This window comes from Camponotus floridanus, unplaced genomic scaffold (assembly GCF_003227725.1).
Source record: "Camponotus floridanus strain SB8 unplaced genomic scaffold, Cflo_v7.5 scaffold173, whole genome shotgun sequence".
Taxonomy (NCBI): domain Eukaryota; kingdom Metazoa; phylum Arthropoda; class Insecta; order Hymenoptera; family Formicidae; genus Camponotus; species Camponotus floridanus.
The window spans coordinates 203,504-219,158 of record NW_020229296.1 but is presented as its reverse complement, the minus strand read 5'-3'; the positions used below and the strand labels follow the sequence as shown (position 1 = coordinate 219,158).

Here is a 15,655-nt window from a genome sequence, read left to right as displayed (position 1 = left end):
AAGCTTTATTCTAAGACATTTTCGGTTATTTAACGGCCAGAATTATTTGTTTAAACCATATCAAGATCTCTAGAGCAATTGAAAATAAAGACAGAGCTCTTAATTATTTTTTAATTTTCTCGAGAGGATATTCTAGCTTGACACGCACGATGCAATGTGGGAGCCATCGAAGTATAATGCTGCCCCGTTAGGATTTTAATGCGCCGGGCGGTTAGTATACTACGTGCTTATTCGTTGTCCATAAAAGGGACCGTAAAAGTCAGCGCGCGGCTTTCGAGGCGAAGACAATTTCGAGAAGCGTAAGGGGTAATGATGCCTACCGGGCGTCGTCGACAATTTACGTCTTCCGTGAAGCAGCTCCTCCAGCTGTCGACAATGCGGATTCTCTCGCGATACGAATCTTCGAATCGCGCTCGGCAATTTTCTGCATTGGTAGCGTTTACCGAAAAGTCAGACTCTTTATCGACGTACAAAAATGTCGTCTTAAACGGAATAATTTCGTATGATGTATAAATATTCTCGTGAAATTTTTGCCGGCTGATTCCCTCTCGCGTAAAGTATGGCAAAATGGTAACCCGATCTGACGATCACAATCAGTAGGAAGAAAACAGTGCGGCTACTTGCGAAACCGCGCGCGGCATTCGGAGTTTATTATGGCGGCTGTCACGAATGGTCGGTGCCTGGTCGTCGTGAATCCCTCGGATTTAGCCGCAAACGCGGGGGTTAAGCCCGAGGAAATCATCAGAGACCATCGAGGTAATTACGGAGAGTCGAGCGAGAGGAGCGACAGCGAAGGCGGGTGACGGGACGAGCGGGGAGGGAGAAGATGCCGAAGAACTCCTCGGCCGGGCAACGCACAGCCATTACCCCTAATCACGAAGAAAACATGGTTTCTCTGGAACGACGTTCTTCTCCCGTCGCAAAACGTCGCCAGATTATTCGAAAAGTCAGTTTCATCGCTCGTTACTCAACCGATGCCCGTGTCGGAGAAATAACACGGTTCTATCACTGACTGTCACGACGGCTACATCGCTTCATCTTCCGCGTGGCCAGTTGATGACAAGATCCTATTAGAGATAAAAATAATTTCTCTCTCTCTTTTTTCAATATTAGTTTACAATTATTTTTTTTATATTTATCTTTTTAGAATTTTTTAATCAATTTAATATTTTTCTTAATAAAAATATATATACATGAGAGTCATGAGAGAGAAACTTATTTTTAAACTATTGACAAATAAAAATTTTGACGGAGATAGCTAAATCTTAATCTACGATTTTTTTAGCTGGATTCGTTCGCGTTGTTGCTTTCATCTGTCATTTATCGAAAAATCTCTTAGATGTATAAATAATAATAATGAATGCGTTACTTTTAGTTGCTTTAGTTAGTCTTTATTTAGAATTTACATGTTTGTCGTTCTGATCAATTCTTGCGGACACAGATCGCAAACCGATATGAAACCACTCCAGTAGCCCGAAGCGCGAATACTCTCGCTTGTCGAGTGAAATGATAAAATTTCGAGTGCTCGGAGGGAGTGCGAAGCGAGGAAACCTACGAAGTACCTGCAGGCGAGATACGATGACGCTCGGACGGATTTAGCGCGATCGGCCAAGCGTTTAAATCTACCACGCCGTAAGGACCCATGTTTATCGTGTATAGGGTGCTCCAGAAACGCGACACTTAATATATTCTCGTGCCTTGCGAAGGTACGAGAAGATGAGTGTGGTGAAATTTATATAGCCTCGAAGAAACACGACGTGGAGGAATCTTAGCGCTGATGTACATATCTTCTAAATTTATTTAGAACACATATACGATTTTTTTCATTATAATTGACACAATGTAGAAAAGTGACAGAAGAGGAAAAATATTTTTATTCTATTTTAAAATTATTTAAATCGTAAACATTCCGAAGGGAAGAAAAGTATTGATATCTTGTTTTTGACGAATCACAGAATATATAAGTTTTATTCTATATCTTTAATATATTTATTAAATTAATAATTATAAAATTTATTAATAGAATTATTAATAGAAATTTATATTAATAGAATTATTTGTCTTTCTTTTATTCTATCACTTTGTGAGTTAAATACTCTGCGATATTAATCGTAAAGTAATAACATTCAGAAAGACAGGTGATAATTCTATAAATAAATATATGAAAAATATAGGACAAAACACACTTTAATATTTAATTTAAGCTTTAATCATATCCTGCGAGAAACGGATAATCCTGCAGCGCGAGTACGTGAGAATACGAGAGAAATCCGTGAAAGAGTAGTTTCGCCCGGAGAAGCTCCGTCGCATCATTGTCGTCTACTACGTGGATGAGAGTGCCCGGGTACCCGACGTCCGGTGTATAAAACGGAGTTTCGTACTCCTAATTTAGTGCAGGTATTACGCCGGAGGATCTGACGCGTAGTCCTCTCCCGCGAGATGTCCCGGGGAACATTGGATTTACGTCGCGGTCTCCTCGCACAGCCTTCCTCCCCGTTCCTTCCCGTCCGGACGGAAATTGCTTCGTGAAAGGCCCGATTATTGCACCGAGGAACGGCGGGGACGATGGGGCCCCGAGACGGAGGATTTCGTAACCGGTCTACTCTCTCTCTCTGTCTGTCCGTCTTTCTCCTCCTCATCAGTCCGTTTGGCTCTTCCGCCGGACGAATAGATGGACCGCCTGCCAGATCTCGTAATAGAGCGCTCGCCATCGCGCTGAGTCACATACTTCGTTACTGGTCTCTACCGTTGATGCGGCAAAGGGCCGCTTTAGAAATTAGATGTATTTATAGATCCGTTAAGTAGAATAGGGAACGTCTGGAAACTGGAGCGAGAAACGTTTGAGATTTATAGACGCGAGGCAAAAGAAACCAAACCGAGGATCAAGAGTATGAGCGACTACAGTCGTTTTTTCGGCAAAAAATGCTAAATTAAATTTCACGAGTAAAATTACGCGAACTGCGAGCATTTCTGGTATCATCCGTGTAACTCATTCAGGAAAGTTAATTATAAGCCTGTTTGTCTGACCTAAAACAGTGATCTGACGTTTTACCATAGAAAGATCTCTCTCTTCGGCGCTTACGCATTTATTAAAATCACATTAATTAAAGCACAACTGAAAGGGACCTTGTGTCATTTCTGCGACATTTGAATTTTAAATTGCTACAATTATTTCAGATTTTAATTTCATTTTGCGCTTCTCGCGAGTATGAAGACCGGAATCTCGGGTTTGCGACATCTTCTCAAATGCGGGGACACGGTTTTACGACCCGAATCTCCTCCGCCTCTTTCTCTCGGTCAGCATCGCCGACTGCACAGATCGTACGTGCGATATTCGCGCATGAGAGTCCTGGATTTCGCAGGACACGGAGAAAGAAGGTAGAAACGTGCACGATAAGACAACGACCGTAGTAAGGGAAAAAGGGAAAAAGGGGCGCGGTCGCATGAAAAGTCATACCGCTGGAAAATCTAAAAAGATATCGCATTAATCCGGAGGACATACCACCTGGACTTTTCTCAACATACTTTTCTTCCGCCCTTTTCCATTTCCTGATTAATAATCCTACGATACGAATGAATGGAGGCTGTGTTTTCATACGTATTTCATTTATGTTCCCGAATAATTAGACAAGATATTAATTTATGCGTACATTCATAATGTTTCTTTGTTATATACAGTTGTAGATTCAAATGTACAAATATTTATTACGACACGCACGGAACGAGAAAACAAGAGCAGATTTTGTATATTAATGAACGATGAGAGGTTGAAATTTTCGTGGTGAAGCTGATCGTACGTTTTCATTACGAGACAATAAATCGAGTCACCGATATGTTGATGCTGTGATTCGATTTGTTGATAGCTCAATGTCTGTGTTAATTTAACCATGAATTAATCAGGATTTGCATTAACTCATTTATTTATTGAAATTATCGGCGCCGGCTTTTCAGAGAGTATTTGAATATTGCTAAATCTGTTTCAATAACATAAGTCTTTTTTGCGTGCAGTGATGTATTTATGTTTTATAACTAATTTTATAACTAATGAGAAATTCATATTTACTCCCATATTAATATCCATGCATTTTTCTTCATATAATCGAAATGTGGTTATCGCGTAAATAAAATTAACATGTTATTTATCGAACAATATTCCTTTGCCTTATATTTTTCATTTTAATATTCGATTTAATATCGATTTATTTTTAAATTTATGTTCATTGATTAGATTCATATTAATGTAATAAAAAAACAATACTTTATTTAATAAATAATACTTTACGCATTTTCTGTGTATTACGTTATATCTTTTTGAATGAGACGTGGAATTTTACGATCTTGCAAATAACAAGTATACCTGCTGATATATTGTGTTGTTTCACGCTATGATTTGTAATTTTGTGCTTTCAGGTGACAGTAAGGGACGACGGTAGGCCTCCTTTGTCATCGACTACGAGAGTCGTCATCGAGGTGGCGGACATTAACGATCATGGACCCGAGTTCGAGGCAAAGTTTTACACTGTCCAGATTCCAGCATCGCTGACGACCGACAAGCCCCTCTTCCAGGTACTGGAACTTGTTTGAAAATTCTTTCATGTGCATTTACCACCGGGTCTCTTCTCAATTCACCCAAGTTTCTTGTAAATACATTTCCACATCGATGAACGGATCGAGTGGGAACAAAGCGGTCGCCGATCCACAAATCTCTCCAAAGCGACCCCCGCTTTCTCCATTGTTGTCCCCGCGTAAAAAGTATCACCTTTTCCACCTCGTTTTGTATATACGTGCGCACAATCTGTGAAATTTTTTAATCCGCAATGCGATGATGAATCACCCCGCGACATAAGCGTAAAATTTCTATTCACGTCTCGTCAGCCCCGCGATGACGATTTGACGCTATCTCGAGAGTCCGCGAATATTTCACCGACCCACAACTCGCAGAGAGGCGCCGCACTGTCTCTTTCTCTCTCTCTCTTCCTGCCTCTCTTTCTCTGTGTGTGTCGGACCGTAAAAAACAGTCTGATATATTACACCAACACGAAACAGATTGCTTGGGACCTCTCCTCCCTCGCTTCTCGTTATCGTTTTTCCATCAGAGTCTTCTCTTCTCGATGTGATCAAAGTAACCGTCACCGAGTATCGTCGCGTAGAAAGGGTAGAGATTTAGCTCACAAGCACGAGATTCCCAGTACAGCATCATCCCATTTCTCTCTCTTTCTCTCATCCCCTCTCTCTCGTAACCTTTGTGAATACGACGACGAACCTTTATGAACGTCGCACGTCCGCTGCAAACACGAGCATCGACCCTGGAGATCGGCCGACGCAAATTAAATTACGAGGCGTCGCTGAAACGATGCAGACCTAATTGAAGACGGGGAAATTTACGACCTTGGTTTAAAACAGATCAATACTTGAATGCAACGCGCTTACAATTAGCCACGAAATTATGTTGCCAAATGCATATAAATAATGATAAAAGTGTAGTTTTGATTTTTAGAGATTTGATTGCCATAAGAATTTAAAATACGGAAATTTATAATGTTTTAACTAGTACGGAAATAGGGTAAAACTTGTTAATTTTCATTACATCAGTCATTACGACGATCGATCCTCATGCAGCGCATAAATATTAATATTATTTGCTTACAGTAAACTATAACATACATGCTCATTTATTTAATCTGCATCATATAATAAAAAATGTAAATAAAATTGCAATATTATATTTAAAAAATTGCTTTCTATTGCAATATTATATTTAAAAAAATATAACATTTTTCATATTAAAAGCTTTACGTTGTAAATCTGTCAACTTTTAAAAGAGGAAGGGTATTGAAAAAGAAAATTATTTTCATTTTTGCGTGCATTAAATACATAGCTATGTATCGTGATATTTTATAATGTGTATATAATATTAAATATAACGTCGATATAAAGTCAGAGTACATATACAAAATTATGCAAAAATATCAGATTTTTCCTTATAAAAGCACCTCCAAGTCGCGCGTGGCTTTACTGCATGGAAACTTGAATCGACTTTAAGTTTTTCTCGGGCGACGTGACGTCGGATTGCAAGAAGTAACGAGGATAAACGATCGCCACGTAGACACGTAGCCGCGTCGGGAGGAAAGAAAAGAAAAAATTCGAATCGCCGATAGAAACAGAGTCCTGAGGCTAAATGCTGTCCTCTCTGGTTCTCGACAGAAATCGAAGAACCGCTCGCGGGAGTTCGACCTTTCGAGCGATACGTTACTAGAGAACGGGACTTGGGAGACATTTAGCCCCGACACCCTGTCAGGAGATCGTATCTTCAGGGTAAGGACACCTTGGCACGTAAAATAAAGCGTCTGACACGACGCGCGCGGCTATAGCTCTATATATTGTATACTATATTTGATTATGCGATTGAATCATATCATTTCTGCGCGAGCTGTCTTTGCGTTAATTCACGAACGCTTTTACATATCGATCAATCATATTTTTCTGTAATTATACATCTCTTTCTTCTTCTCGTGCTACTGTCCATCGATAGGACTACATGTGTACACGCATTTAACTGATTGCACTTTGATTAGTCGCGCATGCATGTATAATCGAATTATCAACCAATAAAGATAACAATTATGGCAAATGAAACGCGATAAATTTATTGAGCTTTCCATGCGCGACTATTCAAGGTTCTATAATTTTCATTGTGTATGATTATGTATATATGTCACTTTTAGCATTTTTGGCTGCGCCTTATTTCGTTCCTCGTCTGTCTTTCTTCTCTATCTTCTGTCTCTAGCCCTTCTATTCGCGTTCCTCCACTTGTATCTGATAATTCGCGTGCCTCTCTTGTGCTCGTCTATGTGTATTGTGCTCCTGAATGTTGCCTTATCATACGCGAAGCTGTCACCTGAGAATGTTCCGTTATCTCTTATCGCTACTAATGATTGCACCGCCGAGGATCTTGATGCGGGAATATCAAGGATATCGGTTTCTCCTTGAAATTTTCCGCACGATATCCCGGTTTAGCACGGACCATTTGCGTTTCATTATTACTGCAGAATCGAGAAATATTTGCGCTCGCTTCTTTTCCGAGCATTATATCGTATATCGCGGATAACAGATTCGCGATCGAAAAATACTTACTCGCACGCACGATCGAAGGGAAATAGGACGAAGCTACAATAGATTGCGCCTGCATATGCATATTTCACAAGCGACTGTACGTTTGAAATTTGCAAACAGGACGCCGGGCTCGGTGCATGTGTGAAAATGCATGCGCTGCATAAAACAGGTCCAGAGATATCGAGGTTTCTTCCTTTTCTCACGTGGCGACAACGTAATTAGTCAAATTTATCGCGTCTTGATTTCGCCGCGCGACGTCATCTGGAAGATGCACGCGCGAGAAGAGGAACAGGATCGCCGTCAACGAACCGACGTGTAGAAAAATGCTCGCGTGGAAGGAGAGATATCGGAGCAATAGCGAAGACTGCGGAGAGTAACGTGTAGACAAGCATATGTTTCTCCATACGTATGTGCACCGGACTCTCTCTTGCCGAGAATAGCTGGCGAATGCATTCGTAGCAGTTCTCGTTTCGCACGGCTACTAGATCACGTTCTTAACGTGTTACCGCGATCGCGATCGTTGACCAGGGTGTCTACTCTCTGCAAAAGCGTGCAAGACCTGCGATTTTTTTATATCTGGAAAAATCGGAATTTTCATACAATTTTATTTCTCACTCACAGAACTCGGGAAATTTATTTTAAAATTCTCTCTTTGATAACTTTGCTCTTATATTGTAGCCAGTCGACAAGAGCCAACTAAATTACGTATTTTAAATATAATATGTATTTTTCTTTATACATTCAATGTTTTAACAGAATATAGAGATAATTCATATTTTTATCGTAATTTTAGTGATAAAAAATTAAAAATGTTATACAGATGAAAAATGTTTGATACCGAGCTAAAAGCTATTCAGTTTTTTGCAGTATATTTTCAAATCTAGCATTGAAACTTAAGTATCTCTTTTTTTTCTTTATGAATGGAAACGCACACAATAAAAAAATTATTTATTATTTAGAAAATTGCATTCAAAAAATATTCTCTTTACTTGAAATTTTGAACAAAAAACCTGAAGGATCAGGAAATTGTTTTACAAAATTTGAGTAGACACTCTGTTGATACGCTTGAGGCTGATCGACACACAGCAATAGAGCGATTGCTATACATTTTATTATCACGACGATTTTAATTCTTTTTCTCAATGTATCGCATGTGGATTGTGTGAATGCCAATGTGCTTCGAAGACTCGTTGTCTCGCGATGGAACATGTAATTGCCCGAATTTAAAGGATATATATTACGTCAAGCTATTTCTTTATTTAAAGAAGAAGAAACATTAAAAACATTCTCTCTTTCAAGTATTTAAATTTCGATGAGAACCATCTTACGATTTTACGATAGAAATGATGTCAAACGAGCCACTGTCTGCAATGTCGATTTTATTTATAGTCTATACGCGGCTATAGATTAGACTAACATTAGGTTTACGCCATAGTAGATGTATTTGCCGTAACACAACAACAACAAAAGCAACAGCGGGATAACTCTCGAAATTTGTGTTAGGTTCTTGCATACGATCAAGATATCGGAGAAAACGGAAGAATCCAGTATAGCATCAAGGGCGGTCGAGGAAAGGGCAAGTTTAAAATTCATCCCACCACAGGCATGGTGTACTCCCAGCGTGGGTTCGAGGCTGGTCAAGAATACGAAATGATGGTAAATAGTGTACAAATAACTACTTTATTTATTAAAGAAAGGAATCATGATTTTACGTAATCAAGTAAAATATGAGATAAAATTGAGTTTGCGAAATTTAATCATCGAGGATAGAAGCTATACATGAAATAGTTAAGATAAATAATAATATAAGAGAGGGAGAGATAATTATTATATGGAGTTGTATCTCTCTCTCGTATAACGCGAATTATTATGCATTGTGAATTAACATCTCTCGTAAATGTGAAAATTTTTAAAGCATAAAAATGAAAAAACAATGTAAAGAATATTTAATGTATAATAATTGGCTATTATATTCTTGTGAAATTGTGTAAAACTACATCACACACTGGCATATGAAGGGAGAATATTGGGGCGAGAAGAAATTGAAGTGAATTTACATGGTATTACGCAAATTACGTCAAATTGGGTCTCAGATTCTGACTTTATAATGCAGCATATTCATACCGGTATTCCTGCGATGTAAACTCGATTTGAATCGGAACTTCCACGTATGCTATATATTCCGTAGATACGAGCGGCCGATCACGGAGAACCCCCGCGTAGTCATCAGACTCGAGTTTCCGTTCAAGTTGTAGAGGCACCAAAGGAATCGGAGAACCCTCCGGCGTTCAAGACAAATAATCAAAGCGTGCAAGTCACGGAAAGCGATCAGGCGGGCTTTTTAGTTGCGCTCATGCAAGCCAGTGACAAGGATGGCGATGCCTTGTGGTATGATATTTTAGGTGAGAACTTGACACTTATTGCTAATTTAAGATATTCTTGTATTCGTAATCACATAAAAAGTAATCACATCAAAAGTTAATTAAAATTTTAAATTCCGTAATAACACATGTACATACAAAGATACAAACGAAATGTACACTGAAGAAAAAATTATCTTAAAATAAAAAAATTTTAACTCAAGAAAACTTTATTTAGTGGGAACTAATCACGTATTTACTTGTATTCAAAACATCTGTTTTCTTAAGTTAAATATTTATTTACATATGTTTAAAAAAATATATATGCTTAAAAAAATATAATTTTTAATTAAATATTTTTATATTTTAATTTTACAAAATATTTATTAAAATGCATTTTTTATTCCCAAAAATTTTAAATTTTTTAATTTAAAAAAATAATATATTTAATTTAATAAATTATAATATATATTTTACGAAAATAGTATTTAAATATAAAAAATATATAAATGAAAATAATGTACTTAATATAACATGCATATTTAATTAAATGCTTTTGCTTAAATGAAATAAACAATTTTTTCTATAAAGCAAAAGATTCAAGAAAACAAATTTATTTGATTTAAAAAAAATGTTTCCCTCAGTGTACGAAATATTTTAAAATCAGATTTTCGCGATGCATTGCGAAAAGAGAGGACATCCTCTCTAAAAATCTATCGGCGCGTTTTTTTTAGACGGCGATAAGCGCGACGAGTTCTTCATCGGTCGCGACAACGGCAATGTACTACTGGCCAAGAGGCTGGACTGGGAAACTCAGAACTTTTACAATCTCACGATCGGTGTAACGGATGGAGTGCACACGGCGCTGACGCAGCTACTCGTTACGGTGATCGACATCAATGATCACCGGCCGGAATTCACCGAGAGCACGTATCGCGTCGACATTTCCGAAAATGTCGAGGAAGGGGAGAAGATCCTGCAGCTGCACGCGACCGACGAGGACGAGGACAAGAAGGTCTTCTACAGCCTGCACGCGGCACAGACCCAGGCCTCGCTTGAGATCTTTCACGTGGACTCGGTACTGGGCTCGATTACGCTCAACAAACCACTCGACCGAGAGACCATCGAGGAGCACGTGCTGACGGTGATGGTTAAAGATCAGGGCACGCCGGCCAAACGCAATTACGCCCGGGTGATCGTCACCGTGCACGATCACAACGACCACCAACCAGAGTTTATCAGCGAGATTATTCAAGGCAAGGTATACGAGACATCGCCGATCGGCTCGGCCGTGGTGCAGATGTGCGCGATTGATCGCGATCGCGGCGAGAACGCAAGGATCACCTACTCGATCACGTCCGGCAACGTCGGCAACGTGTTCGCCATCGACCCGGATCTCGGTTTCATCCGCGTCGCTCGCGAGCTCGATCTCAGCGTCTCGTCGGAATACATACTTCTCGTGAAAGCGATCGATCACGGTTCTCCCGCTTTAACCAACTCGGTGCCGGTGCACGTCATGGTGACAATGGCCGACAACGCGCCGCCGCGATTCACCCAGAAGGAGCTGTCCGCGGAGATATACGAGAACCAACAGCTGGGCACGTACGTGAAGCACGTGGAAGCGAGGAGCACGTCGTCGTTGCAGTTCGAGATTGTACGCGGCAATCGTAATGACACGTTCTTCGTGAATCCGAGCACCGGCGTGATCGTCATCAAGAATCAGCTGGACTACGAGAATACCAAGTTCTACAATCTGACGGTGTCGGCGACGAACATGGCTGGCGCGTCGGCCACCTGCAACGTCATCATCCACGTGCTCGACAGAAACGATAACGCGCCGCGATTCCTGCAGGCGCTTTATAGCGGTGAGATCAGCGAAGGCGCCAGCATCGGTTCTCTCGTGTTGACCAACACCAGCACGCCGCTGGTCATCAAGGCCGAAGACGCGGATTCCGAGTTGAACGCGTTACTCAATTACGACATCGTCGAGGATCTACCGCGAAAGTATTTCCACATAGACTCCAGCACCGGTGCCATTCGCACAGTCATGTTGCTCGATCACGAAACCATACCAATGTTTTCGTTCCACGTGAAGGTCTCGGATCTCGGCAAGCCGAAGCTCTCGTCCGAGACCACCGCCAAAGTGATGATAACCGTGACGGATGTTAACGATTGCCCGCCCAAATTCTCCAAAACTGATTACAACGTCACGCTTCTGACGCCGACATACAAAAATGTCGCTGTCATTCGAGTGAACGCCGTGGATCCCGATAGTTCCGAGGGAACCTCGTTGAGGTATGTATTGCAACAATATCTATACATTTTTTTAGTTCTTATTCATATTTATCATTGAATGCAGATACTTAATTTACGCTTCATAATCTTGATATATTTCCTGTACAATTTTTACATAAAAAATGAAATTTAAATCATTTAAATATTTGTAAATAATTCTTCAATTATTAATTACCTTATAAATGAGAGTTTTAATATTGTCGCGACATAATGGTATCTATGGCTTAATTTTTACAGATGACGCATTTAATATTTGTTACAGGTACGACATCATTGACGGGAACAAGGCTCATACCTTCAATATAGATGCTCAAAGCGGCATTATTACAGTCCATAATCCCGAGCGTATGAAGAGAAGCTATCTTCTTCACGTGCGAGTGTCAGATGGCAAGTACTCGAGCGTGGCGCAGGTGAACGTGATGGTGGAGAAGTCGGAGAATTCCGGTTTGATCTTCCAGAAGAGCGTGTACGAGGGTGCCATCCTGGAGAATTCCACGAAAATTACGACCGTGGTAGTGGTAAATGTCCTCGGTAGCTCGTTGAACGAGCACATTGTCTTCAGCATTCTTAATCCCACCGACATGTTCGTAATCGGACCGACTTCCGGCGCGATCAGAACCACCGGCGTACGATTCGATCGGGAGGTGTGCGATCATTACGAATTAATCGTCGAGGCGAAGAGTCATCCACCGGATCAGGAGAAGCCGAGAGTGGCTCACGTTATAGTGAACGTCACTATACTCGACATCAACGATAACTGCCCGATGTTTGTTAATCTACCTTATTACGCTGTTGTGTCCGTCGATGCTCAAAAAGGCGAAGTCATTACGAAGGTAGAGTGCTTTTTAATACGTGACTTCTAGTGCATGCTTAATACATGATTTAGATTTTTGCGTTTCAATTTATTTTCCATTTCGATTCTTACATATGCAAATTTTAAACAATTTATTCTTGCCGTTCAGGTTCACGCGATAGACATGGATAGCGGCGATAACGGCGAGGTGAGATACGAATTGAAGAAAGGTCACGGGGAACTATTTAAGGTGTGCCGAAAGACGGGCGAGATATCGTTGAAGCAAAATCTCGAAGGTCACAATCGCGAGTATCAGCTTACAATCGCCGCGTACGACGGCGGTAAGTTCGTTAGAACACAAAGTCAATTCACATTCGCGCTTTCCACTTGATCTCGTTTCAAATGAGCTTCTAAATATGATTGCAGGAATAACGCCATGCTCCATTGAAGTGCCAGTCAACGTGAAGGTGATAGATCGCTCGATGCCGGTATTTGACAAGCAATTCTACACGGATAGCGTGCTGGAGAGTATAGAAGTACATTCACCCCTGGCGTTATCCATTCAAGCTGAGTCACCTTTGAATCGCAAACTCATATACAGCATTACTAAGGGCAATGATTTTGAGGAGTTTGCCCTGGATTTCAACACGGGTAAGTAAAATGTGCGATATAAATCTCTTGGCATGTGTGTTATCGGATGACAAACGTGAATTTTACGTTAGAAAATAATTTCGTATGACGTATAGCGTAACGTTGTAAAAATGATATGATACAGTGAAAAATGGTAGAAACGTATAAGAATTGGCGATACAATTATTTTTTATTTGTGTAGCAAAAAATTTCATAAAACACCAATTTATTTGAAAAATTTATTAATCAATAAAAATAACATATATACGCATCTATTATTATATCAAAATCTTTTTAATTAAAAATACGTGAAAACTATGTTAAAATGAATATTTCCTCGGATCTCGGTTAAACATTCCCGTTTTTATTTCATAACTTGGCTATGGGACTTACACTGTTCAAATCATAGAATTTCTTATGATATATTGCTGGTTTGGCTATATTTTAGTAAACTATCAGTTTTGCTGTATTATGGTAGTTGGTTACTAAGTTCTAATCGCATAACGATATAATTGATTAAGAGAAAATAGGGAAGTCGAGAAAAATGAATAATATAAATCTATCATAATTTTAATTTGAAAAATCGTTTATGTTCACGATTTTATCAAACATGTTTAGCGCCGATTCTACATTTTATCTTATTATGTATTCTTTTTTTATTTTTATAATTTTTTTCTGGTTTTCTACTATAGTAAATATATTTTCCAATTATGTACTTTTGTAGTAGTTGCTCGTATATTTATACGTATTTATTACTCATAAATCATTCAGTTAGAATCATAATATTTGTCCTATATGTATCTCTTACAACTGCTTGTCTGGAAACTAGAAATTAAAGTTTTGTTATATCTCCCTGTTTTCGCAGCCCCTGACAGTAACAATGGTCCTTGTGAGTATAAAATGAAAATTCTAGTTCTATCGGTCTGTACTGTTGCTATGCTATGTTGCACACCGGCTCTGTGTTCATGCACGACGTAATATCATAGGCAAATTGCTCCAGTTGGGTTGAACGGATTTGAGAGAATGCGCGAGCGACGAAATTGAACTTGGATAAATCTGAGATTCAATAACTAAATCGAAAGTGCGCTTCGACTTAATAACATTGAATGCAATATGGAGCTTCCAATTTAAATTTCTCGCTTTTTAATTCAAAAACTCTTAATTCATTTTGTACATTTGTATAATAGTGGAAATCTCTTATAAATTCTTAAAGAAAGAAATCAAACAACTTTTCGATTCACATTTAAAAAGATTAAGATTCTTATTGTCATGCATAATATAAAATCAAAGTTTTACAATTAGAGAGAGAGAAATTGTTAATTAATAATTCAAAATATATATATAAGTTTATCGATTCTGCAGTTTTCTGCAGTGCTTGATTGCATTTCCAATTAATATTTTGATCGATGCAAATTATTCAATTATCTTATACAATTACCATAACAACATATAACTGACACGTACTGTTTATTAATATCTCTCTTTTAATATATATGTAAAATATATGTCATTTATATACGCGAGAACTGTCATTTATCTTAAATTAGATGCAACTAACATAACAGACATGACGCGATTTATTGTTTCTGAAATTTGCATAAGATGCATTTCACATTTTCCAAGTTTGGCATGTTCATTTTTCCACGTTTTTTAATTCCTCTTCACTCTCTCAAATAATCTTACTCGATAATCTATTATTCGCAACATTAAATTAGATTTATTAATCACGATGCATGATACTAGTGACGTAGTGAAAGTAACATTAAATGCTTGATTGCTAGCTATGATTGCCAGCTTATGATAGAAGCTTGTTGCATGTATTCACTTGGAAATTAATATCCTCTTTCACGAAGACAAAAAAGTTTAAAAAATAATTATAATATCTGCTCTTTTGATGATATCATCCCTCCTCTTTCTCTCCTCTCTTCTGTAATCCGCTTTTGTCGTATATACCATTCCACAAAATTAATTTTGTTCTTACTTCCCGTTTTTCTACGATCGTAATCTGGGCGGGTCTCGTTAAATTGTAATCGCGATGGAACCACACGAAACCGGCTTGGAGCACAATAGCTGCTTACACGCACTATATCGTTCCACGATCCGAGGCCGCTCCAGACACATCATAAATATTTCGCCTGGATGTGAACGTACGCGGCCCACCCATTTTCTCATTTTCTTCACGAGATTTCAATAGCTTCAATCTGCTCGCATGACGTGCTTGCACCTTACATAAGGCGGACCGCCGTTATCTCCATCCTATTTTCTGGATTATTTAAATTTAGAAAGACTTGATAACACAAAATTGCGATATCGGTAACAATCACAATGTCAATTTTTATCTCTTGAAAGGTGCAGGCACATGTTACAATAGCATTGGCAAATTATTTACGGGATTTCTCGATCTTTTTTATATAAACGTGACTGTCATTATCTTCCAGTGTCTACGAATCCGTTGGATTTACAG

The 15,655-nt window shown here is 39.0% G+C and overlaps 1 protein-coding gene across 2 annotated transcripts in view; it reads left to right on the top strand.

Moving 5' to 3' along the window:
- Window positions 1-15,655, top strand: part of LOC105251612 (fat-like cadherin-related tumor suppressor homolog) — a 100,806-nt gene that overhangs the window by 74,582 nt on the left and 10,569 nt on the right. Inside the window, exons 5-13 of one of the 2 annotated variants that reach the window (XM_025407401.1) lie at window positions 4,411-4,566; window positions 6,205-6,315; window positions 8,617-8,769; window positions 9,302-9,515; window positions 10,208-11,768; window positions 12,031-12,601; window positions 12,731-12,902; window positions 12,988-13,212; window positions 14,057-14,080. In XM_025407401.1, the coding sequence (XP_025263186.1) occupies window positions 4,411-4,566; window positions 6,205-6,315; window positions 8,617-8,769; window positions 9,302-9,515; window positions 10,208-11,768; window positions 12,031-12,601; window positions 12,731-12,902; window positions 12,988-13,212; window positions 14,057-14,080 (3,187 nt within the window). The remainder of the gene's footprint in view (window positions 1-4,410; window positions 4,567-6,204; window positions 6,316-8,616; window positions 8,770-9,301; window positions 9,516-10,207; window positions 11,769-12,030; window positions 12,602-12,730; window positions 12,903-12,987; window positions 13,213-14,056; window positions 14,081-15,655) is intronic. The other variant, XM_025407402.1, reaches the window with a different exon arrangement.